The sequence below is a fragment of the Notolepis coatsorum genome (genome assembly GCF_963971535.1).
Source record: "Notolepis coatsorum genome assembly, chromosome: 17".
In the NCBI taxonomy this organism is placed as follows: domain Eukaryota; kingdom Metazoa; phylum Chordata; class Actinopteri; order Aulopiformes; family Paralepididae; genus Notolepis; species Notolepis coatsorum.
Window position 1 is genome coordinate 75,857,361 of NC_140181.1, and position 24,535 is coordinate 75,881,895.

Here is a 24,535-nt window from a genome sequence, read left to right on the forward strand (position 1 = left end):
TTGGGAAGCCCCGCTAGTTGGATGGGCATTGGGCAGTTAGCATGTCTGGGCATGACAGCAAGTATTTGTGAATAGCCGGCCTAATCAATGTGTATAGGCCCAAACCGCCAAGTCACTCACCCGCCATAGATATCAAGCAACAGACTCGGGTATCGCCGCGAGATATTCCTTCGCTTTAGCCAACGACCAAAACAAACGCTGACCACCGACCTTCTCCAACACAGATAATTTCGCGGGAGCGAATAACGTGGGCCTCAGGCCTAGTTTCCATAGCTTAGTCAGGACCACCTTGTATTCGCCTCTCTGTGCCTGAACCTCCGGTGTAAAGTCCTCGAAAATGGCCACTTTGTGATCGCCAAGCCTCAGATTACCCCTTCTGGTACGAGCCGACCGCATGATGAGTTCTCTCTGTTGGAGTCTGTTCAGCTTGACTATGATGGGTCTCGGCTCTTTGTTCACGCCGGGAGAAAACCTGCCCGCTCTGTAGGCCGACTCACAGACCGGAGGCAAAGGGAGGACGTCCGTCCCTAGTATCTTCTGCAGTAGTTCGGGCACGGTCTCAGAGAGACGGCCCTCACCGCCGGTCTCCGGTACTCCAACAATCCTGACGTTGTGGCGTCTATCCCGGGACTGCATCTCCTCCATTGCCGACTGTAGTTTGTTGACTTCAGCCTGCCTAGCCAGCAGGGCGGATTCGAGACCCGCCATCTTCTCACACTGTAATGATACCTCCGTCGTTAGCATGGCTAGTTCGTTAGCATTAGCCGATGAGGCAGCGTGAATCGTCTCCATCTTGTCTGTCAGCGGGACTACCGCCAGCCGTATTTCTTCTGATATCTCACGACGGAGGCTGACACAAAAATCCGCCAACACTTTCTTCTGTGCTTCAGCGATGCGTGTCTCAGAGTCTGCGTGTAGCTTGGTCATGACCAAGAGCACAGCTTCGCTTAACTCCCCGACAGCGGGAGACGGTGTGGCCAGGCCGGGTGGTGACGGCTTGCTGGTTGTGGCGCATGGTTTCATGGCTCTGGTTTCCACCCCCGTCATCGTAGAAAAGTCGATGAATGTATACTAAACACGACGACCTAGCAAACAGATAAAAAACAAATAAAAATAAAATAAAGACTAATGGGGAGAAACGTATATTCAGCACGGTAGAAGGGAGCTCATGTGAAACACGTCTACTCCATGATCGCTCAGCTCCGCCCCCTAGAGAAAGGAATTATTAAAGTAGAGAGCGGTGGCCCATTTCAACGCTGCGCCTGTGAGCAGAGCCGACAGGTAAGCTACCTTAGACCTATCGCTGTGAAACGTGTAAGGTTGCTGTTCGAACACTAATGAGCACTGAAATAAAAACGCACAGCATTTGGAGACGCTTCCGTCATAACGTTCTGGTGCGGGGACAGGGGGTTCTCTATGCGGGGGACTCGGTGCAGCGGGGGAAGCGGCTGGTAGGGCCTGCTGTGCCAAGTGTGCCTCGATACGGCGATATTGTGTTTCTCGCTCCGCAGAGCCGTGTGCGAGAGCGGTAAGCTGAGCAATGATGTCATCCAACGAGTGAGCGAGTTGGTCTACCCGAGCATTCTGGTCGTCGATAATACTCACGGGCTCCCCTTGAAACTTCCTCTTACGTGATGGATGTGTATCCTCCTCCTCGGTCGCGAGTACAGCTGGTGCTGACATTTTGGTCGTGGTATTCTGTGAGAACTGGGGTCTGGAGCACAGCCCAATTGCTGAATACACGAGAAGAGATAGGAGCGGTTTCAAGGGTGTTTAATGTAAAATGAGCAACACAGGAATTGGGGGGAATAGAACGGGGTTATGTTCTGTCTTGTGGCTGCTGTGGCGGCAGCGAGCGCGCAAGCGGTCCTGGTGCTTGTCTTGGAAGCTGCTGGGTTGCAGCGGGAGAACAAGTGTTCCTCTTCGGGGACAGGTGGCGTCCAGGCAGGGACGGCGGTCCTTTGGGGCACAGGAGAGAAACAGGTTAGAGTAGGTAAATACACGGTTGGTATCTAGCAGAGCTTTCGGCAGAGACGTCGTACCTGGGCAGTGGTAATTAATACCACGACAGCTTCTGGTCAGCGTCGAGGTGTAGAAGTAGTCCCCCCATCAGGGAAGGATTGAGTGCAGCTGTGGAGAGTGGGGTGCCTGACCGCGTGCGAATTAGGGGGATGAAATACAGCTGGGTGTATGAGGGTAAAGGAAGGGGTGACTGGAGAAGGAGAGGATGAGGAGGAGTGTGCAGTGGATGGAGAGGGGGATGAAGAGGAGCGTGTGGAGGACGTGAGGGGAAAAGGAGGGGGAGTGAAGTAGGCCCGTGCTGTGATTATGACACAACCTTTAACTTATACCACCACCTTAAAGCGGACAAAAGGCACTAGAGGACACTTAAATTCACACCCTTTAATTAATGAAGCAAACAATAATAATTAATAATAATAATAATAATAATAATAATAATAATAATAATAATAATAATAATAATAATAATAATAATAATAATAATAATAATAATAATAATAATAATAATAATACACTGTATTTGTATAGCACCTTTCATACAAGAATTGCAGCTCAAAGTGCTTCACAGCAGTAAAAAAAGACAGGCATAAAATGAGCACAACATTGGCAGATCAAGAACAATGCATAAAGTGCAGACATAAAGCATAAAATAGATAGCAGCAAAATAGACAAAGTCAAGGTAAGACTAGAACATTAAATCACATTGTTTTTCATATTAGGATCTAAGATCTAGGGTTAACTCGCCGAACGTTGAGCGCCAGGACCCCCGAAAACCAGAGTATAGTCGGGTTTTCATCGTTGTTTCTTTTATTCGATATTTCCATTCATTTTTTATTTTGTTTTTCACTTTTTTGTTTATTATACTTTTTTTGAGGACATAGAAATCGAAGTATATGTCTGCATATATACATTATTGTATTGTCATTGTCCACATAGAACAGATAACAACATTAAACAGAAGAAAATAAATAAAAATAAAAAATAAAAATACAAATAAAACAGAGTTCAAAAGTAAATAATAAGATAAACAAACACTGACTTGGTCGCACGACAGTCGTCTCAAAAGTATATACATAGTATATCAAATATATAGCACATGTTCCGGTACCCAAATATGCTTCCCCAATGTATATACGGTATATCAAATAACTCACGTTGGATTAACGTTCACACAGATGAATAACAGCAAGCAGCATACAAATTGCTATTCTGGAATAGTATGGAACTGTACATCATCCACAAGTACAAGCAGGGGTGTAGCTACAGATTCTGTGCCCCATGAAAGAATGTATTTGTAGGCCCCCAGTGAATGCGAGCGCACGCAAGTGCGCGAGCGAAATTTTTTTTGGCAATTTTTTATTGATGAAAACGCATAATATGGTTTTTACCTATACATTCGGATCAGCAGTTCAGCACCTGCACTGTTGGTGGGTGAGCCTAGTAAAGGATGTCGCATTGCGTTCATCTTCAATGAATGGACCAATGCAATAGTCTACCAAAGCCCCCCCTCTCTCTCTATATATCTCACTCACACACACACACACACACACACACACACACACACACACACACACACACACACACACACACACACACACACACACACACACACACACACACACACACACTTCAGAAACAAACATAGTATCAATGAGAGCATCAATAATACACCTGAGTGATGTCTAGTAAAAAAAAAAAAAAAAAAAAAACTTTGGAATCATCCTAAGCTACCCCCCCCCCAGCTACGCCCCTGAGTACAAGGAATGATATTTCCATTCATAAAGACATGCCGGCAGCCTGTGTTATCACTGGGGATGGGTCTGATATCTCAAAAGTCCAATACCGCCGCCTAACGCCTTGCGGCCGCTATTGCACTCCATTTGAAACGATGTGGCTTGGTGTCTGGGCCGAGCTGCGGCCTGCGGGCGGGGTCTAACTACTCGGTCAAGCCAAACGCTGATAACGCATGCATCGACGAGGGTCGGGTTCATGTTCAATGCTGGATTACGTTGGCACCTTGATCGACATCAGTACTTGGAATGGCGATCAGATAATTGGAATATTCTTTTCGGGACAGATCCAGGTCAAGGTAAGGACTATATGGTATCAATATTGCGTTGATCCAAAAATGCCTTCATGCTGATCGGGGCGTGTGTGTGTGTGTGGCGTGTTCCGTTGGTTGCGTTCAAAGCACGGAGGGTTGCGTTCAAAGCACGGAGGGGCGCCCCCCCCCCCCCCTTCATGCATCCATGATGAAACATAATACCGATAATCTAAATTTGATTTGAGAACAGTAGCTAGTCCAGGGAAGAAACGATAACGCGTTTACTAGAATACACGTTGCCGGCCATTACGAAGCATTTTGGAAATGACACCAGACCACCCTGAAACTACACTCATATTCACAACGGTATAAAACGGAAATGTATGGATGGAAAAATGATCTGTTTTTTGCATCTTGACCGGAAGAAACTCAATGACAATCGACTATATTATTAGATCCATAGCTATAATATATAATATAGCTTTAGGCCTGCAAACACAGCCACGTATCCCCATGTTAAAAGGCGCTGGCCTTTCAACAGTAACAGTAAACAGCGTCATCTGGCGCTGAAAGTGTTAATAGGCGTCTTTGTTTACGGTTTGATTATCACTGATACAAAGTAAAATAGTACAGTGCAATAAAATAGTTAGTAAAATAGAATAAAATAATGCAATAGTGCATTGCAATAAAATAGTTATCATCGTATTTTTTCGGGAGGCCGGTAAGGAGTGCATTACAGTAGTCGAGTCGGCTTGAGATAAAGGCATGGATCTGGTTTTCAGCGTCCTTTTGATTTATAAATGGCCATACTTTAGCTATGTTTCTAAGGTGGAAGAATTATGTTTTTGTCAACTTGTTGATTGTGATTTAAAGCTTAGGTCTGAGTCTACCATAACACCAAGACTTAACTCACCCAAATACAGTTAGCAGCTGGATAGACTACAGATGGAAATTAGCTTCTGCTAAATCTGGTGCAAACATATTTCCATGTAACAATGATTAATTGTCCCAAAAAAGTAGATTCGGGGCTTTTCAGAAAACATTCGGGCCTTGAGCTTGAGCCCAAGTAGCCACTCCCTAGCCCCGCCCACTATCGCCCTGCTCTAAAGATAAACTCTAAGCATAACCGACTTCGAAAGAGGGCCCGCCTAAACATAACCAGTTCGAAACAAGGCGGACATTAATAAAATGTTCAATCAATCAATCAATCAATCCAATAACACAGCGCAGGTTCGTGGCTGCCACAGGCTTGCCCCTTGAGAGGATTCTCCGGCGCTGCAGCTGGACCCTACACCACTACAACCAACCAACCAACGAAGAAGAAGAAGAAAGAACACAAACGAGGAAGAAGTCAGCGGTTACTACTAGCATCGCCAAGAGAGAGAGATAACTTTGACTTCTCATTGCAACTGTGAAAAAACCTCAGCCTCAGGTAATTGTACAATAACGAAGACATACATTAACCAGATAGAAAGTGACGTAAAGAGACGTTTGTTCAAAGCAAGTTTTGGAGTTTTTTTTATATTTGCAACTTTATTGAAATTTAAGAATTTGCCCAGTGTTCGCCTGTCAGTTTAGCCAAGTCATGGGCTACCGTTAGCTCGTCGATGGCACCGTCGAGACTTCGTAGAGATTGCTAACATTCGCTGGCTAACAACGTTTTTTTTTTTTTTTTTTTTAATAAACACTATTGTCACCGTGAATATTTTCCTTACCAGTGAGCGAACTCGTGAACGATTTAGCATAACGTTAACGTTACGCCGCCAATCTAATCGGTTTAGAGTACAAAGGGTCTGACACAATTTAGCTAACGTTAGCAACACTAGCCAGGCGTGAGCAAGTCAATTTTTAACTACGAATGTGGCTTATTTAAGTTAGTTAACCTAGATCCATGTCTAAATCAAATGGTTTAATTACTTATTTGTTTTTCCTGATTTACCAAGAGCTCCTGCCTTTTTGCTCGTATATAACGTTAAACGACTGTCACCATTACAAATGCGTAGATACATATCTTTATTTTTTCCCTTTTTATTTATTTAATTAAATATATCATCCTAGAGATGAGACTCCAGTGCCCTCAGTAAAATGTTTTCCAACTTTCAGGGTTAAAAAACAGTATTTTAAAACCGGTTGTGTGTATTCAACTTTTTATATTACTGTAGTATACAATAATAAAAATGTCTCTCCACATATCCCTCCCTTTCAACCTACATGTTGTCCACACAGAGATCCAAAGATGTCGTCCGGCGCTCTCTTTCCCAGCTTGGTATCAGGGTCGCGCGGCACCTCCAGCAAATACCTGGTGGAGTTCCGTGCTGGTAAGATGACTCTGAAAGGCAGCACGGTGACACCGGACAAACGCAAAGGCACAGTGTACATCCAGCAGTCTGACGACTCGCTCATTCACTTCTGCTGGAAGGACAGGACCTCTGGGAATGTGGATGATGTAAGTAGATGGATGGGTTATATGTTCATTTGATAACTAATTATACTGTACATTTCTCCAGACCTCTCTTAGTCTTGACAGAGCCTGAGGTATGGCCAGCAGCAATAGTAACCCCCCCCCCCATGTCCATTACCCACTCAACTCCAACATCAGACCAAAACCAAAAATATAAGCAAAGTGCAATACCAAGTGGGCCTCTTTTGAACAGGTTGCTGTTTGACAGCATTACAGATTCATACACTTAATCTACTAGTAGTACTACAGTAGTTTGCCACACAATGACACAATGGTGGAATGAACTGCTGCCCACCTCAGTTAGGACAGCCGAAACCCGTCCAATCTTTCGCCGTCGACTAAAGACGCACTTCTTCAACCATTATCTGAAATGAAAAAATCTAACCCTAACTAATTTACTGTCATGCACTTGTCCTAATAAACTAACCTACACTGTAGCACTCAACACTTGGATGAACAATGTTACTCAGCTGATATAGAGTTGTGCCCTTCCTGATGACTTGTCGTACATAACTTGTAAGTCGCTTTGGATAAAAGCGTCAGCTAAATGACTAAATGTAGTGGTATATCACACTGACTGTACTCAAAGAGTCAAAGAACTGAACATATGACTCCATTGTCATGATATTCTGTATCTTTTTCCCCAGGACCTGATCATCTTCCCTGATGACTGTGAGTTCAAGAGAGTGAGCCAGTGTACCACAGGACGCGTCTATGTGCTCAAGTTCAAGGCTGGATCAAAGAGACTGTTTTTCTGGATGCAGGTGAGAGAGAGAGTTTGAGATAGGTAAATTCCCTTGGTTAGGACTCTGGAGCCACATGTGTATGTGGGCCTAGTACCTTCTCTCCTCTGTCTCCCTCTCAGCCTTCCTTCTGTCTCCCTCTCAGCCTTCCTTCTGTCTCCCTCTCAGCCTTCCTTCTGTCTCCCTCTCAGCCTTCCTTCTGTCTCCCTCTCAGCCTTCCTTCTGTCTCACTCTGTCTTCCTCATGTCTCACTCTCATTGTTCCTTCTGTCTCACACTCATTGTTCCTTCTGTCTCACTCTGTCTTCCTTCTGTCTTCCTCTATGAGGAAGTGTAGTGCTTTGAATAAAGGTTTCAGCAATGTTCTAATTATATTCTTCTTACTGTTTCCTTCTCCATCAATCCCCAGGAGCCCAAGACGGATAAGGACGAGGAGCACTGCAGGAAGGTGAACGAATACCTGAACAACCCTCCCATGCCCGGAGCTCTTGGGAGTGGAGGCAGCGGCAGCCATGAGCTCTCTGCCCTGGGAGGAGAAGGGGGACTGCAAAGCCTGCTTGGAAACATGAGCCACAACCAGCTGATGCAGCTGATCGGACCGACAGGACTGGGTGGACTGGGTAAGTCGTGGACCAATTGAAATGGCATCCGAACACTGGGGTGACTGTGGCTCAGGAGGTAGAGCTGTCGTCTGGAAATTGAAAGGTTCCCGGTTTGATTCCCACCCCTCCCAGCAGCATGTCGAAGTGTCATTGAGCAAGACACTTTACCCCTAACTGCTCCCGATGAGGAGGTTGGCACCTTGCATGGTTGCCTCCACCCTCTGTGTGTGAATGTGAGGCATAAGTTGTAAAGCGCTTAGTATTGAGTATTGTGTGACTATAAATGAAAGCTTCCTACACATGACTGAAAAGTATGGACGATTGTGTTTTTGACTGACAAAAAACAACAACATAAAAGCCATTAGGAAGATTGAAAAGAGTCTAGCAATTAACCTGTCACACTGTGGAATTTGTGGAATAATATCTCAGGGTTCTTACCCCAGATAGAGTGCTACTAATGGCTAATTATTAGATTGTAAAGCAATGAGAGGTAAAGATAAAGGGGCCTAGCTGCATACAAAACGTAATGTCTGCGTCTTTGTGTTGGTGTATCTGTCTATAGGAGGTCTTGGAGCCCTAGCAGGACCAGGACTAGCTAGTCTCCTGGGCAGTGGAGGACCAACCACCAGCAGCTCCTCATCCAGGTCAGTTTTGACCAAAGATACTCTTAATAATAATGAAAATTATGCATCTTATGAACTCTGCCAATGGGAAAAAGTGGGCAGGACTCTTATATAGGTACTACTATTGTTAACACTGTTAGATCGCTGGATAAGTCTCAAACTAATTCGTTTTTAGCTGATACAAGTTAGAAAAACACAGATTTAGTGTCAAAATGTAGTGTCAAATGAAGATTTAGACAAACCTTCAGCTTGTAAGATATAAAACATTTCCCTTAAATTCTATGGTTAAAATGGAGCCCGTGCCCTGCGGGGGGGGGGGGGGGGGGCACAAGTTATTCTTATGTCTTGATCAAATATATCCTCTTTGTATCTGTGATTCTCTCTCCCTTTGTCATGAAATTTCATCCAACATCAAAACATTTGATTGTACATTTTCTGTGTTTTTCAATAATATATTTCCCCAAATATATTGTTTCCAGACTGTCCTCCAAACAGGGTTACTACCATATAGTGTGTGCCATTTTAACCATGACATGTCTCTCCATTTGACTTTCGCCTGCTCTCCTCTCCTCTTGATTTCTGTCCTCTTGTCTTTCCCTTGCTCTCCTCTCCAGCTCTCGTAGTCAGTCAGCAGCGGCCACTCCGTCCTCAACTGCTGCCCCTACTAGACTGAGCACCAGCCAGGCTCCCACCACCCCAGTGACCCCCGCTGCTACCTCTGCTACCTCCCCTACAGGGGTGGCCCCCTCCACTCCAGGTACATTAATAATAATAAGACACAGGGCCAGGTTTTAGCCAGGCTACTATTTTCCTGATTTATGCTGTTAACATTAACCTTGGTTATTTCAATGATGTACTAATTGGCAGCTCTTGTGCCCAGAGATGGTGTAGAGGTTAAGACATCTGTCTCTGGAGCTACATGTACTACTGCTGGGCTATAATCCAATTCCATCAGAACCTCCTCATGCGTCTCCATTTCAACCTTCCTACTGTCTATAAAGAACCTTCTCTCCGGTGTCTCCCCTACTCCGTCTCCCACTGTCCTACTGTCTCAATATAAACCTTCTCTCCTGTGTCTCCCCTACTCCGTCTCCCACTGTCCTACTGTCTCAATATAAACCTTCTCTCCGGTGTCTCCCCTACTCCGTCTCCCACTCAGCCTTTCCTACTGGCTCAATATAGAACCTCTCCTGTGTCTCCCCTACTCCGTCTCCCACTCTCCTACTGTCTCAATATAAACCTCTCCTGTGTCTCCCCTACTCTGTCTCCCACTGTCCTACTGTCTCAATATAAACCTTCTCTCCTGTGTCTCCCCTACTCTGTCTCCCACTGTCCTACTGTCTCAATATAAACCTCTCCGGTGTCTCCCCTACTCCGTCTCCCACTCAGTCTTTCCTACTGGTTCAATAAAGAACCTCTCCTGTGTCTCCCCTACTCCGTCTCCCACTGTCCTACTGTCTCAATATAAACCTCTCCTGTGTCTCCCCTACTCTGTCTCCCACTGTCCTACTGTCTCAATATAAACCTCTCCTGTGTCTCCCCTACTCTGTCTCCCACTGTCCTACTGTCTCAATATAAACCTTCTCTCCTGTGTCTCCCCTACTCCGTCTCCCACTCAGCCTTTCCTACTGACTCAATAAAGAACCTTCTCTCCTGTGTCTCCCTCTCAGTCCTCCTACTGTCTCCATAAAGAACCTTCTCTCCTGTGTCCTGTCCTCCCTGTGTCTCCCTCTCAGTCCTACTGTCCATAAAGAACCTTCTCTCTTGTGTCTCCCTCTGTCCTACTGTCTCCATAAAGAACCTTCTCTCTCGTGTCTCCCTCTCAGTCCTACTGTCTCCATAAAGAACCTCTCTCGTGTCTCCCTCTTAGGCTGAGGTTAGACTAGTGTATTCCTGGCGTTTTTTTATACGTTTTTGACGACGTATCATGTCCTATCTACACAGAAACGCGTTTTTTTGTGGATACGGCTGAAACGCAAAATTGTGTTTGCGTTTGGAGATACGCAAAAAAAACGCCAGGAATACAGCGTGTAGTCAGCACGGAGCAGTTGTTGCGAAAACGCCCATGCGCAGTAGATACCATCTGCGTGCCCTTCCTGTGTACAGTGTGTGTGTCCCAAATAGCTTCAGCTACCATGTGTTGTCAAGTTATTGTTATAAGGACCCCAGTCCAAGCTACAACAGTCTGCATTCCCTTAACAATTGTTTGTATTGAGCCGTATTGTATTGTACTATATGCAATATGTTAAATAAAGTTTACATCCATTCATTCTGCTAGCATTACCGATTGCATGAGCTGGCTAACGTGAGCTATCAGGATTCAGACCCTGTTAGCTCAGAGTTCCTCTTTCAACTTAACAAGCATTAAACAAAATGGCCCAGTCATCTATTCACCTTTGTTTAATACACACAGCGTTGTCTCTAATGTTATCTAACTACTGATAGCTCGCAATATCATCAGTTTCGTGCTGGCTAAGTAGCGTGAGCTAACGTTAGCTTCTAGCCACAATGCTATAGTTATAATGGCATACTCCATTGACGTTAGCATGCAGCTAACAATGCTACCGATCGTTTTTAGACTAAACTATCTGCTCTTGGTGGTCACTTGTGTTGATGTTAGTTTTGTTTCATCAACAAATGACAGGCAGAACACACAGTGAATGTATCCGTTTTGTTTATTGCACTTTTATTAGGCTTTGCTGAAAAAAGAATTGCTGCATTGAGTGAGCAAGCAAGATGGTGGCGCGGCATAGGCGCCTGCCTTATTGACATTTCTTTGCTGGAGCTTCCACCAGGAAGTGTATTGGCACATTCGTTCTGATTGGTTGAAATTGCCTTCATGTTTGCCACCTACTGCCACCTACTGCTTTGGCAGTGTACTACATCAGTGTGCTTGGCTGACAAAAACGAAAAAAAAACGAAAGTGTGACTCAGGCGCACGACGTCGCGGCGATACGCATAAGAAAACAATACGAAGATGATACGAAAGGTGTAACCTCTGCCTAAGTCCTCCCACTGTCTCCATAAAGAACCTTCTATCTCGTGTCTCCCTCTCAGTCCTACTGTCTCCATAAAGAACCTTCTCATGTCTCCCTCTCAGTCCTCCCACTGTCTCCATAAAGAACCTTCTTGTGTCTCCCTCTCAGTCCTCCCACTGTCTCCATAAATAACCTCTCTCGTGTCTCCCTCAGTCCTACTGTCTCCATAAAGAACCTTCTCGTGTCTCCCTCTGTCCTCCCACTGTCGCCATAAATAACCTTCTCTTGTCTCCCTCTCTGTCCTCCCACTGTCTCCATAAAGAACCTTCTCTCTTGTGTCTCCCTCTCAGTCCTCTCACAGCAAAACAGAAACCCCTGCTCTTACTAGGGTGTCTGTCCACAGCACTGGCTGCAGCACTTTTATAGTTTGTTTAAATGGAAACACAGCTCTATTGCACGTTCCCGACAGCACTGAGAGCATGGCATGCTTTTCAGAGCACAGAGGTGTTCAAAGAGATGTAACTCATCGCAAGAATGCCACGCTCCTAATGGATCTTCTATAGTTGCCTAGCAACAACAGCGGCCCACGATCGGCGCTTACCTCGACCATTTTGTTTAGAGCCGACGGCTAAATACGTGGTGGACGGTGGACACAGCCCCTCACCTCTTCTTCTCTGCCCATAGCCTCTGCCCAGACCCCGCTGGTCCCAGCCTCCCTCGGCAGTCCCAATCCCAACCAGCCCATCCAGCTCAGTGACCTACAGAGCATACTGGCTACTATGAACGTACCAGCCATGGCCTCTGCACAGGGATCACAGGGAGGTGAGAGAGGGAGACGGGGTCACACATCAGTATTAGGGTGGGGCAATATACAGATATTTATAAGATATTCCTTTATTGATCCCCTTGGGGAAATTCAGCTGTCATAGCAGGAGGGGGAGGGGAGGTACAGGTATGGGCAGGGTAATAGTAGAAGACATAAATATAGGCAATAGAATTATATTACAGATAAAAATAAGCAGTGTAAACAATATAATTAACTCTGAATATGAGCAATTAGGCAGTGTAATCAAATGTGCAGATGAGGGTCTGTATGCTCTAGCAGTTATATTATACGTTACAATAAATATGGTCATTAACACTTAGCATATGAATATATACTATGAGTAACATAAGGTACCCTAACTGGCATGATATACACCATACGTTACACATTGTAGTCCATGCAGTTTAGGTGGTATCATCTGTCTGCTATTGTCTTGACACAATGTTGTCATCTTAACCATGTCTCCTCTCCTCTCCCCATAGTGGACCTAGCCAGCGTGTGCACCCCAGAGATGATGGCCCCTATCCTGTCTAACGCTGAGGTTCAACAGAGGCTGCTGCCCTTCCTGCCCTCTGGAGAGAGTCTCCCGCAGAGCGCAGAGGAGATCCAGACGACACTCAGCTCACCACAGTTCCAGCAGGTAAGGGACTGATGTAGAGTATATATATACACGACGAGTAAGACACACACACAAATCCTAATAATAAAAAGTGGTACGAAACGGATACTTCTGTTGTTGCCACACAAATAAAATAGAATAGAATAGAAATACTTTATTCATCCCGAGGGAAATTTGGCACTACAAATCGCTCACAGTAAACATTTAGGTAGACAAACCAAAAGTCACGAATAACAATAAGCCTAAGAATAAAATATGGTCCGGGATATACATTTCCTGTTACATTCTAATACAGAAATATACATTAAGTGTACATTTTTACTATGTCTGTTTAAAAGTCCAGGAAGATAGTACTGTCACCCTGTGCTCAGTGATGCAGTGACGCATTGTAAAGTCTGATGGCTGTCGGAATGAAGGACTTCCTGTGCCGTTCAGTGCTACATCTTGGGAGTCTTAGTCTAGCACTGAACATGCTCCTTCTATCAGCCAAATCTGTGTGTAGTGGGTGGGAGGGGTTGTCCCTGATGGCGTGGAGCTTAGCAAAGCAATGTGTTTGTGGTAATTGTTTTGGTTCCAGTGCAAAAAAAGCACACAGGCAGGCAGACGCACCAAAAACCTATTCCTGCTGCTTGGTCTCGTTCTGAGAACACCAGGCTGAGTTTTACATTTCAATACACTGTATTATGAAGGTACATTTCATCAAATGATCAATTCTGTATTGAGATGGTTACACCCCTACTATATGCTAAATCTCTCTCTCTCTCCACCAGGCTATGAGTATGTTCAGCAGTGCCCTGGCATCTGGACAGCTGGGACCACTCATGAGCCAATTTGGTCTGCCCTCAGAGGCTGTGGATGCTGCCAACAAAGGAGGTGAGGACTCTCTCTCTCTCTCACACTTTTTTTCTCTCGGACACACACAGTAAGTCACACACAGACAGAAGCGCAGACTAACAGACTCGCATATGCACACTCCTAAACAGAAGGAAACGCACTCACACATACCAGTTGGATCTGCCTCCAGAAGCTGTGAATGCCAACAGGAGGTGAAACACGGTGCAATTAACACTTTCTACCTTCACTAGCACTCTTTCTGGTCCATAAGTGCTGCTACATGCATTGATGGTGTAAAACGAAGGGAGGGAATGAACAGTGAGGTAGAATAGACTGCATTTATATAGCGCTTTTATCCAAAGCGCTTTACAACTTATGCCTCACACATTCACACAACCTGCTCATCGGGAGCAGTTAGGGGTTAAGTGTCTTGCTCAAGGACATGTCGATGTGCTGCCGGGAGGAGCCGGAGCGTGAATCGAACCAGGAATTTTGTGATTACCAGACGACTGCTCTACCTCATGAGCGACTGTCACCCCAGAATCTGTAATGCCATCAAACGGTGACCTCTAGGCAAGAGAGCTCCACTTGGTACTGCACTTTCTTTTACATTTGGTTTAATGTGTGGGTTGGTGTTTAGTAACTTATTATACTGTGGATTTCTCCAGACCTCATGTGTTTGGCCAGCAATAGCAACCCCTCCCCTGTCCCCACTCAAATCCAACCCACACATCAGACCAAAACAAAATATGTAAATATATAAACATGGTGGTGCAATAGTTAGTACTGTTGCCTCACAGCAAGAAGATCCTGGCGGAAGGCCTTTCTGTGTGGAGTTTGCATGTTCTCTCTTAGGGCTGGGCGATATGGCCAAAAATGATATCACGATATCGATAACGATATCGTATCACTCAATATCTATAATTATCGATATTGTTATAAGTATTAAAAAAAAAATATATATATATATATATATATATATTTTTTTTTTAAACAACGGGTGTATGTTTATTTTGCAGCAATTCTTGTGTCGTTGCCGCCATCTTTAGTGTTACAGCCCCTCACACTCCAGTTCTCAGGCTGCAGCTGGGTTGAAAGCGAAAGTAAACCGGCTTCTCTGCTGGCTGTGGCTCCAGGGGAGTTGAACAGTTCTGGCTCTGCTAGTTTATTTTCTATCTTTTGGCGCTTTTTTGGTGGACAAACCACCGCACATGTAACTCGCGACTGGAGACTAGCTCTGCTAGCACACATAGCCTACTGTGTACAGACGGTTTCAAACTGTATTTTAAATTAGAAAGCAAACAAAATAAATGGACAAGAGAAAAATAAATCTCAATTTGGTCAGTATTGTCATTTGGACAAGCAAAGCCATAACTTTAAGTTGCAGGCAAGAAAGACAAGTCTGTCCACTGTCTCAGGTTTTAAAACTGCCCTGTTGCAGGTCACAACATTTATTATTATTTTTTCTTTTTTTATCAATCGATATCGATTATTAAAATGTATCATTATCGCCCAGCCCTATTCTCTCTCCATGTTTTGCGTGGGTTTTCTCCGGGTACTCTGGTCCCCACACCATGAAGACATGCATGCTAGGTGTAAACGTTGCGGCTGAAGGTGGTCCCAGCCGGGGCGCTGGACTGTGGCTTCCCACTGCTCCTAACTAGTCCTAACTGGTTGGGATGGGTTAAATGCAGAGGTCAAATTCCGGTTGCTTGATTTGAACATTCTCCATTTATAGCGGGCGAGAAAGTAGCCTGAAACAGATCTTGGGGGTTTCTACTGCTCCGTGCAGAGGAGCTCGACATCTGGCTCCGTCAAAAGTTGGCAGCTCCTGCCTTGGTGCTGCTGGCCCTGCTCTCACTCACACCGGTCTCTGAAGCTCCTCCAAATCTCTCACATCTTCCCTCAATGTCCAAATCATCCTCTCCAAAGCCCAAAGATGCATCACCAAATCATCACTGTCCTATCTTTATTGAGAAATATATTGTATACGGAAGCTGCCATATCCATTTTCTTACTGGACTGGTTTATTCACAGCTGCGTAGGCATAGGGTATTATGTGTGGTTTATATTGGACAACAATAACAACAACAAAACATAGCAACACATATTTGATACACATACGTCGCTGTTTTGGCGACAGATAATGCCCAGGGCAGGCTGGTTTACTTGGAACCCCATCAAATCCTGCCACCACGGGCTGGCTAGAGGTTCAGGATCATGGCAACATAACATAACAGCCCAGTGCAGTTAATGAGTTAAATGATTTTCCCGGCTTTAAAGTGTGCAGAAGCTGTGCTCCTTTTCAGTAATTTCAAACAGGGTAATTATTAGGGCTGCCTCCTTGGTCTTAGTCGACCTAGACTTCATTATTATACTTTTTCCAAAAAGATGATAAGCACTATCACTCTGGTAAGCACTAGATTTTAAGTTTTACAGATTTGTCCATTTAAATGGATTAGTCGACAAATTCTATGATTATTAGTCTACTAAGAATTTAGTTGTGAATATCCCTGGATGTTTAAATGGTATATACTACGGAAGCCCTAAGGCCGTACATTCATACATTTTATTTGCTCCGTTTTCCCTTGATAACGAGTTAATTTAATTTGTTTTCTCGTGATAACACGATAATTTTCTCTATCTCGAGAAAACAAAACTATAGTCTATAATATTAAATCACTGCAGGAAACATCATTCAGTGTCGCAATGTCAGAGGAGCCGGTAGCCCCGTTCGTGACTATGATGCATTCGGTGCATCAGTCACGAAAGGGGCTAAGCAGGAGGATATTGATCACTGCGTCACATATCTCTTCAATCAAGGCCTGACACAGGCTGAAATAGCTTTATGCCTTGCTGTTACAGATAATATATATACACATTAATGTGCCTCACATTAATGTGCCTCAAAGTGCAATCAAAGTGAGCTCTCAAAGAGCACCTGGCTACGGGAGGCTGCAACGTGAAACTGGCCCTCGTATGTCCAAACCCCTCCCACCCCCTCCTAATGTACAGTTTCCTCCCCATCGTATGTATATTTTTTGTTAGGATCTCTGTTTAACAGTACTGTATATTTGCATATCTTGTATATCGCAAATGTAACAGTACTGTGTATACCTGTATGTCATGTACTAGGGCTGGGCGATATGACCAAAAACGTTATCGCGATAAAATGATAAAATTATTCTCATATAACTCGATATCGATAATTATCGTCGATATAATGTCTGTCAAGTTTAATTAACTTATTATGCCCGGCGCCGATACGCGGGCTGACTTGTTTTGCTGCTGTGAATGTCTCGAGAGTCGAGTTGATGTCGTCATCAGTCCGCGCACGTTAGGAGTTAGCCAAAGCAAGCGGAGTATTTCATGACAATGTACTAAAAAATTACCCTAAAATACTCTGTTCCGCCCAATTCATTGCAACGACGTCCACCGTATACCCCACACTACTATAACAGTTACCCTCAGAATTCAAAACACACACCAACTCGGCAGGTAACCTGTGAAATAGCGCAGTGCAAGCTAATTAGCCATAGCCAGCCTTGTTTACTGCGTCCTACCTCCGCGCCTCCTTCCGGATCTCCTTCACTGATTGGTTGTTAGTGCGTGTGTTCATATCCAAGCTTGGAAAATCGATATATCGAAACTTTGCGACCACGTTTCATGTTTATTTCGAGGAAATAATTTATCGCGATAGTTATCGTTATCGTTTTATCGCCCAGCCCTATCATGTACCCCCCTGAAATAAATTTATTCGATTTAATTTGTTTTCTCTCACGAGAAAACACAGTAAATAAAACGTATGAATGTACGGCCTCTTAGGGCTTCCGTAATATACAGCCCTCTAGGGATGGGAATCGAAAACCGGTTCCGGTTGGGAACCGGTTCCTAATTGGCCGATGCCTGGAACCGTGTGGCTCCCGTGACTTTCGATTCCCTTATCGCTGCCAGGTTTTTCCTAGTTGCGTAATAATGTTAGCGTTAGCATGTAGCCATGGCAGACTCTATTTGATTCATTAAGGGCTCGAAATTGCCTGGGTTTTGGTAATATGCTCCCGCTGTTTGGCTACTTCTATGTGCAGTGAAAACTACTTGAATGCTTTAGAACATAGTCATTGATTTAGTTTAGGGTGAGCTAAAATTAGCCGCGGAGCTATCGCTAGCTAACGTGAGCTAACGCTATCTAATCAAGCTCACAAAGAGAGATAAACAGCTGACAGCGGATAGTACAGGTACAAATACAATAAAACAGCGGGTGGGGACTGTTGTGTAAACCTTGTACTCTTTAGTTCACATATAATAAGAGCCGGATTGTTTATTTACTAAGTCTCTACTCTGAGTCCGTCAGACAGGAAGTACCATGGTGCAACATACAAATGTGTCCGTGTAGCAACACAAGCCAATACCTACAGGACAGGGGCCCGGGGAGGGAGCTCTGTGTGTCTGTGTGTCTGTGTGTGTGTGTGTGTGTGTGTGTGTGTGTGTGTGAGACTGAAGTCAGAGGAATAACGACTGTTATTCAATAGATTAAATTAGTTTAAGAATAAAAAAATAAATACATTTTAAGAGAATCTCAAATACATTATTTTATTTAAGTGTAGGCTATAGTTAATGTTTTATTTTTTACAGTTTTTGTATTTTTCTGACATGGTAAATGGCTGCTTTTTTATATAGCGCTTTTATCCAAAGCGCTTTACAATTTGTTCCTTACATTTTACCCAATCACTCACACATTCACACAACGACGGCGCAGGCAACCATGCAAGGTGCCAACCTGCTCATCGGGAGCAGTTAGGGGTTAAGTGTCTTGCTCAAGGACACATCGACACGCTGCCCGGGAGGAGCGGGAATCGAACCGGGAACCTCCGGATTGCCAGACGACTGCTGTCGCTGTCGCCCCTGACATGGGGGCTCAACAATAAATGACAATCAGAAATGTCAAGTTGCATGTTGTTATTCTAACCAGCTTAGTTCTGTTGCATTTCCAATTTATTTATTTAAATTATAAATTGATCAGGTATCGATAAGAGAATCGATAAAGAATCGAATCGATAAGCAGAATCGATAATGGAATCGTATCGATAAAATCCTATCAATTCCCATCCCTACAGCCCTCAACACAATGTAATAATATAACTAAGGGATATGAATGAGTAGCTAATGTGTCAAATGGCACGATGTGGAGGCGAAGAACCACACCCGACTTGCAGTGACTCTCAGAAAATGTGCCTAAAAGTACATACCCAAGTAAATGGAAGACTGCTCCACTTCTACAAGGTCCATTTGCATGTTCTTGGTATCTAGGGACATCTATGGACCTCAGGGAATGTATTCCCAGTAGTGTCAGAAATATCGTGTCTGTTACTAGGCTTGACTAAATTATAATGGACCAAAGGAGAATGAGGCTGCGGTTACATTAGGGCCAAAACTATTCGTTTCAGTTTCGTTTTTCAGAACGCTACGTAATGGCAGGCAAGTTAGACGTCGTTTTGTCTCCTGGCCACCGAGTGATGTATATACATGTAGTACAATGCCAAAGCAGTAGGTGGCGATGTAGTTCAAACATGAAGGCCATTTTCAACCAATCAGAAAGGTTGAACGAGTCACTCCACATCCTGCTCAAAATCTCAGAAAGCCACCATCTTTAAATACCTCTCATGAGCCATTTAGCAACATAGCATTTATTTTCAGCAAGAAAACAAATTGCAATAAACAAAAACGGATACATTCACTGTGTTCTGCCTCATTTGTTGATGATTTGTTGATGAAACAAAACTAACATCAACACAATTGACCACCAAGAGCAGAGTTTAGTCTCACAAAAAGATCGCAGATTTTGTTAGCTTACGTTCTAACGTGATTGGGATATGCCATTGTAACAGTATAGCATTGTGGCTATCGTACATTAACCTAGTAATGGATGGATGAAAATGTTATTTAACAGATTGCAGAATGGGTACAATACGGCTCAATACAAACAATTGTTAAGGGGATGCAGACTGTTGTACTTTGGACTGGGTTCCTTTATAACAATAACTTGACAACACATGATCTTAGTTTAGCCGCAACTACAGGCAATCTGAGGAGGACGCAGCTGATATCCTGTATAGGTCCAGCCAGGGGAGAATTTGTCGTCTGTGTTTACTACTGCACATGTGCGTTGTGCAAGAACGGCTCCGTATCCGGTTCACGCAAATTACATGGCACTGTTGTTGACTAGTTTCCAAATGAAAACACCCCTTCAGCGCTGCCGCTAGGAAAACGCGTTTTCCTGCCAAAACGGTGTTTCCTTTTAACACTTTCGCGGCCACTGGGATGAGTCTAATTAATCTCAAGAGGACTGGGGAATGTAAACAGACGTGGGGCTTGTTTGTAGAGCTAAATCTATACTTTATAGTATTGATATCTGTCCATTCTCATTGTCATAAACCGTCCCTTCAAAATGGCTTAATAGGTTCTCATTTTATAGCGACGTGAATATAAGCGTTATACGGGATTTGGTCTAGTATATTTTCTGGAAGGCTAGATATAGGGCTAATAGCTGCTAACGTTATATCCAATGGCATTTCCGTTTTACAGATGCTACAGAAATAACTCAAACTGCATATGATCGGCACGATCCCAAAGCATGTATGCATGAAAGGGGGGGGGGGGGGCGGGGGATGTCATTTCTGATTATCGATTACCAATAACCGCGTTAGCCTCATAGGCTGAACGCCTGGTTGAGTATCTTAATAATGCCCGATTGGGCTGTACTTTACGTGAAAAAGATCTTACCGTGGTCCGGGCATTTCCCAGTTATCGATCGCCATCTGGTAGATCGATATGTCCATTGGCTGATGATAAATCCCCTTATTGCATGGTGAAATCTGCGATGTAAAACGTAATCCAAGGTACAGGCTGCAGATCCAGAATCCAGCTACTGGAAACTCAAAAAAAAGTTAAAAGAAAGATTGCTCCCTTCAGCCACAGTGCACACTGCATTATCGCGATAGCGCCCCTAAGAGGATCTGGCCGGTATTGCACCTTCTCGAATTCAAAGAATAGGGTAAATCTGCAGTGCCGCTCGGCGACCTTGAATAGGTTATTAAAATGGAATAAAAGCAATAACAACTTCCCACGGATATATCCGTGCTTCTGTCCACAACGGTTGGAATCGAAACATGGATATATACGTGGCCCATCCCGAATGTGTTAACTTGGACATGCAAACGTAATCATTCGAAAATACAACGTTGCTGTTTTCCCCCAGTGTAACCATGGCCTGAGTTATGATTGTTGATTGTTTATTTTTGATTATGATTATTCTTTAAAAACGGTGAATAACACCATGATAACATTGACCAGACATGAAACATTTTCCATGTCTGGTTAGCATAGTGTTATTCACCATGAAAGATGGGGGGAAAGAAATTTGATATTATCATTCTCCTTTGGTTCATTACAGTTTACTCAAGCATAGTAACAGACACAATATTTCGGACACTGGGAATACATTCCCTGAGGTCCCTAGATACCAAGAACATGCAAATGGACCTTTTAGAAGTGGAGCAATCTTCCATTTACTTGGGTATGTACTTTTAGGCAACATTTCTGAAAATATGGCTAGGGCTTAAGAGGTTAACATACAACCTAGGACCATTATTATAGTCTAAATAATTTTTCAGGCGAGAATGTACACATTTAGATTCCAATATCTAGTCAATTCGTCCAAATAACGCCTGTTTGGAAATTTGCTCCAACGTTTTCGGAGTTGACTCATGCCCAGTTTACCTGGGAATCCCCATTCAACGTGAGGTTAACTATCGTAACCGATTGTCCTGCTATATCCCTTCATTTATTAGTCTCCCTCTCCCCAGTTAGTAGCTAGATTAATAATGTTAGTGTCAATAATCAAAGAATGGATAAAAGCATCTCATCTCTCTTGATCCATCCATATATGGGGCATATGTGCGTGTCATGACGCGAGGGATTCCCCGATCTGCATGCGTCAGCCCACTCCTCCGTAGACCAGGCCGTCTCGTTTAACAAGGCTAATGTTTTTTTTGTGTGATACTGATTAAACCATGATTTTGTGAAAAGGAATTAGAATCATAGCTCTGGATATACGCTCATTATACCACGTCTATGAACCAATCATATTGCTTGTTATATTAGTCGTACTGGCGAATCGCGTCCTGCTCTTCGCCATCGAGATATACCTCATCTCCAGTACCTAGTGTACTCCATCAACGAATAAAAAACAATACACCCAGCACCTGCCAGGCCCCGCCCTAGTGCTACGTACTATATAGCATTAGGCGTGGTCACCACTCGCTCTTCCTCTATTTTCGTTTCCATCATAGCAGATGCGTGCACCCTATGCAACTAGTTTGTCATGAAAAGTTTAGAGAAATTAGGTTGAGTGCTTACCGAAGATTTGCCTACCCCTGGAATCTTCGCGGCATGTTCTGACGGCGCTTGTATGGGTTCTGCGACTCTGCAGCGGGATGCATTTCGATGCATCTCAGCGTCGAGTCTGTAGTCTCCTCGTCTTGTTGACAGCAGACAGAGGGACGGCGTGTGAGGTGTAGCTATTGAGCTACCTCACACAAGGTAGGACTTGCGCCACTAGGCATTATCGCTGGTGTTAGTAAATGCTGCTTGTTGTTTTGTAGACGACCGAGTTGTGTATCGGCGCCAGGGGCAGGATGTTTGGGTAAACGTCCCTCTGAGGTGGACGTTTCCCAGGCTGTCCTGGAGCGCGCTGCTAATACTAAATGCTATAAGGCTGGGTCACTGTTCTACTGTTCCCCGCTGTGGGATGTCACTAGGCATGACAATGCTGGCGTTTGTGATGTGCTCGAGTTGTCCCGGGAGACAACCGAGTTGTGTATTGGCTAGGGGTGGGAATCACCAGTTTCATCACGATACGATATCGATTCTTTGGACAACGATACGATATTATCCGATATCACACAGTCTGCCACGATACGATTCGATTCAGGTGCCTGCGATCGATATGAGACGATATTATATGCCCATTTAACACAATCAGTAACATTTAAATCAACAAAAAAAAGGCAATGGAAATATCATTTGACATTTTTATTTTTGAGCTCTTTCAGACATTTAAATGAAAAACAATCTATTGTTTTTAATACAAATAGACCTCCTGTTCACTGTTTTTGGTTTGTTTTTCTTTTTTTTCTCGATATAAATATCCTATTCACTGTCACAGAGCTGTATTTTGGCTGGAAAAGCCGGCCAGATCCTGTTAGTGGGGCTATCCCGAGAATGCACCCTCCTTCCCAGTCCCCACTTCTCTCTGCCTATGGCTCTGGGTTAGCTTGTTAGCTTACGCTAATGTAACGTTATCTTCGATCTTTAACGCGACGTGGGCATAATGGAGTGGCGAGGATTGCAAAGCAGGTTAGATGCATTAAACCCGTTGCGGAATAAAACAGCAGGGACATGTTTTGGGTCACAGAATAGGCACAATAGTCTTGCTCTAGTGACGCTCTGTGTGCTGTTGATGTTAAACGGAGTTTCACAACACTGGGCGCGGGGCGATGACGTCGCTGTCGCCGGATTTTCAAAATAAGAGTATCGCAATATGAATCGATCTTTTTACGTGGCATCGATCCTATTTGATTATTGATAATAGATCGATATATCGATCTGGATCGATGTATCGTCCCACCCCTAGTATTGGCGCAAGCGGCGGGATATCTGGGTAAACGTTGTTGTTTTCCCCGTTATCCTGGAGCGCGTGGCTAACGCTATGCTATGTTGGGCTACTGTTTCTGTTTTGTCTCCCTGCTGCGGGAATGTCTGTCTACACTACAGTTTTCCCTCCTCTCAACCATTCATGCTGACTGTCAATCGGTGTCTACTGGGGGAGTATTGCGGGGGGGCTTTGTTTACCTTTTCATGGGTAAATGGGCTGAGGTCTAGGGCTGGTGTGCTGTTTGTGAATATTATGAATGAATGCGGGACTGTTTCTCTCTGGTCCGCATCCCCTTAACGTTGTGTGCATGGGCTAGCCCATTCTACAGTATATTCGTGGTGTTAGTTCATTTATTCATTAACCCCTTCATGGTGCACACCACAGTGGAGGTTGATGGTTGCAACCACCACTGGTGCTCCGTGCTAGCATCAGTCCTTTGCTTTTGACATGTTGAAACAGTGCCCCGCCCGGCCGACGCCATGACGTGGGTCGGCCCGGCGAGTGGCTGGTGGGCTGCTAAAGCCTGTACCGCCACGGTATGGAATTGGCAGCGATTAGTAACTGTTTGAATTGCTGTTTTTTTCTATCAAAAATGGTGTCTGGTGGGAGGTGGCGCGGCCTTGAGGGCCAGCCGACGTCGACACATCGTGCGAGGTTGTTGACGTTATTAGCTTTGACCTAGCCGCAAGCTATAACCGCTCAGGGCTCCCCTCTCCGCAGAGGATCTTGGTCTTCCGCTGGAGCGCGGGCGGTATTTGTCCTAGGCCCCACACCGCCTCACGCCGCGCAGCCAGAGGTGAGAGCACGGCCGGCTATGTTTTCCCCCGCCAGAGGTATCCTGGGCGTTGAATCGACAGGTGTCCACAAGGCCGAGGGATCGGCCATGTTGGATGAGCTCGGCTTGGAATATACAAGCCGTCGCTGTCCTGCCGCGAGCAGCCCGCTCTCCGATCACTATCTCCCCCAACATCAGCGGAAAAGGGACTCTGATTTGTTTCCTTTGGCTGCGGGCCGCGAGCCTTCGTTGAAGTGCATGCGGCCCTACGTTTCGCTTCTCATGGGGACAGGGGCT

General features: G+C 44.6%; 1 protein-coding gene across 1 annotated transcript in view; it reads left to right on the plus strand.

Moving 5' to 3' along the window:
• Positions 1 to 5,403: 5,403 nt before the first annotated feature.
• adrm1 (ADRM1 26S proteasome ubiquitin receptor) overlaps positions 5,404 to 24,535 on the plus strand; it is a 28,166-nt gene continuing 9,034 nt past the window's right edge. The window contains exons 1-9 of the mRNA XM_084333787.1: positions 5,404 to 5,498; positions 6,293 to 6,512; positions 7,175 to 7,291; positions 7,679 to 7,889; positions 8,434 to 8,515; positions 9,109 to 9,251; positions 12,157 to 12,294; positions 12,781 to 12,938; positions 13,688 to 13,790. Coding sequence (XP_084189913.1) covers positions 6,303 to 6,512; positions 7,175 to 7,291; positions 7,679 to 7,889; positions 8,434 to 8,515; positions 9,109 to 9,251; positions 12,157 to 12,294; positions 12,781 to 12,938; positions 13,688 to 13,790 — 1,162 coding nt within the window. The 5' untranslated portion in view covers positions 5,404 to 5,498; positions 6,293 to 6,302. The remainder of the gene's footprint in view (positions 5,499 to 6,292; positions 6,513 to 7,174; positions 7,292 to 7,678; positions 7,890 to 8,433; positions 8,516 to 9,108; positions 9,252 to 12,156; positions 12,295 to 12,780; positions 12,939 to 13,687; positions 13,791 to 24,535) is intronic.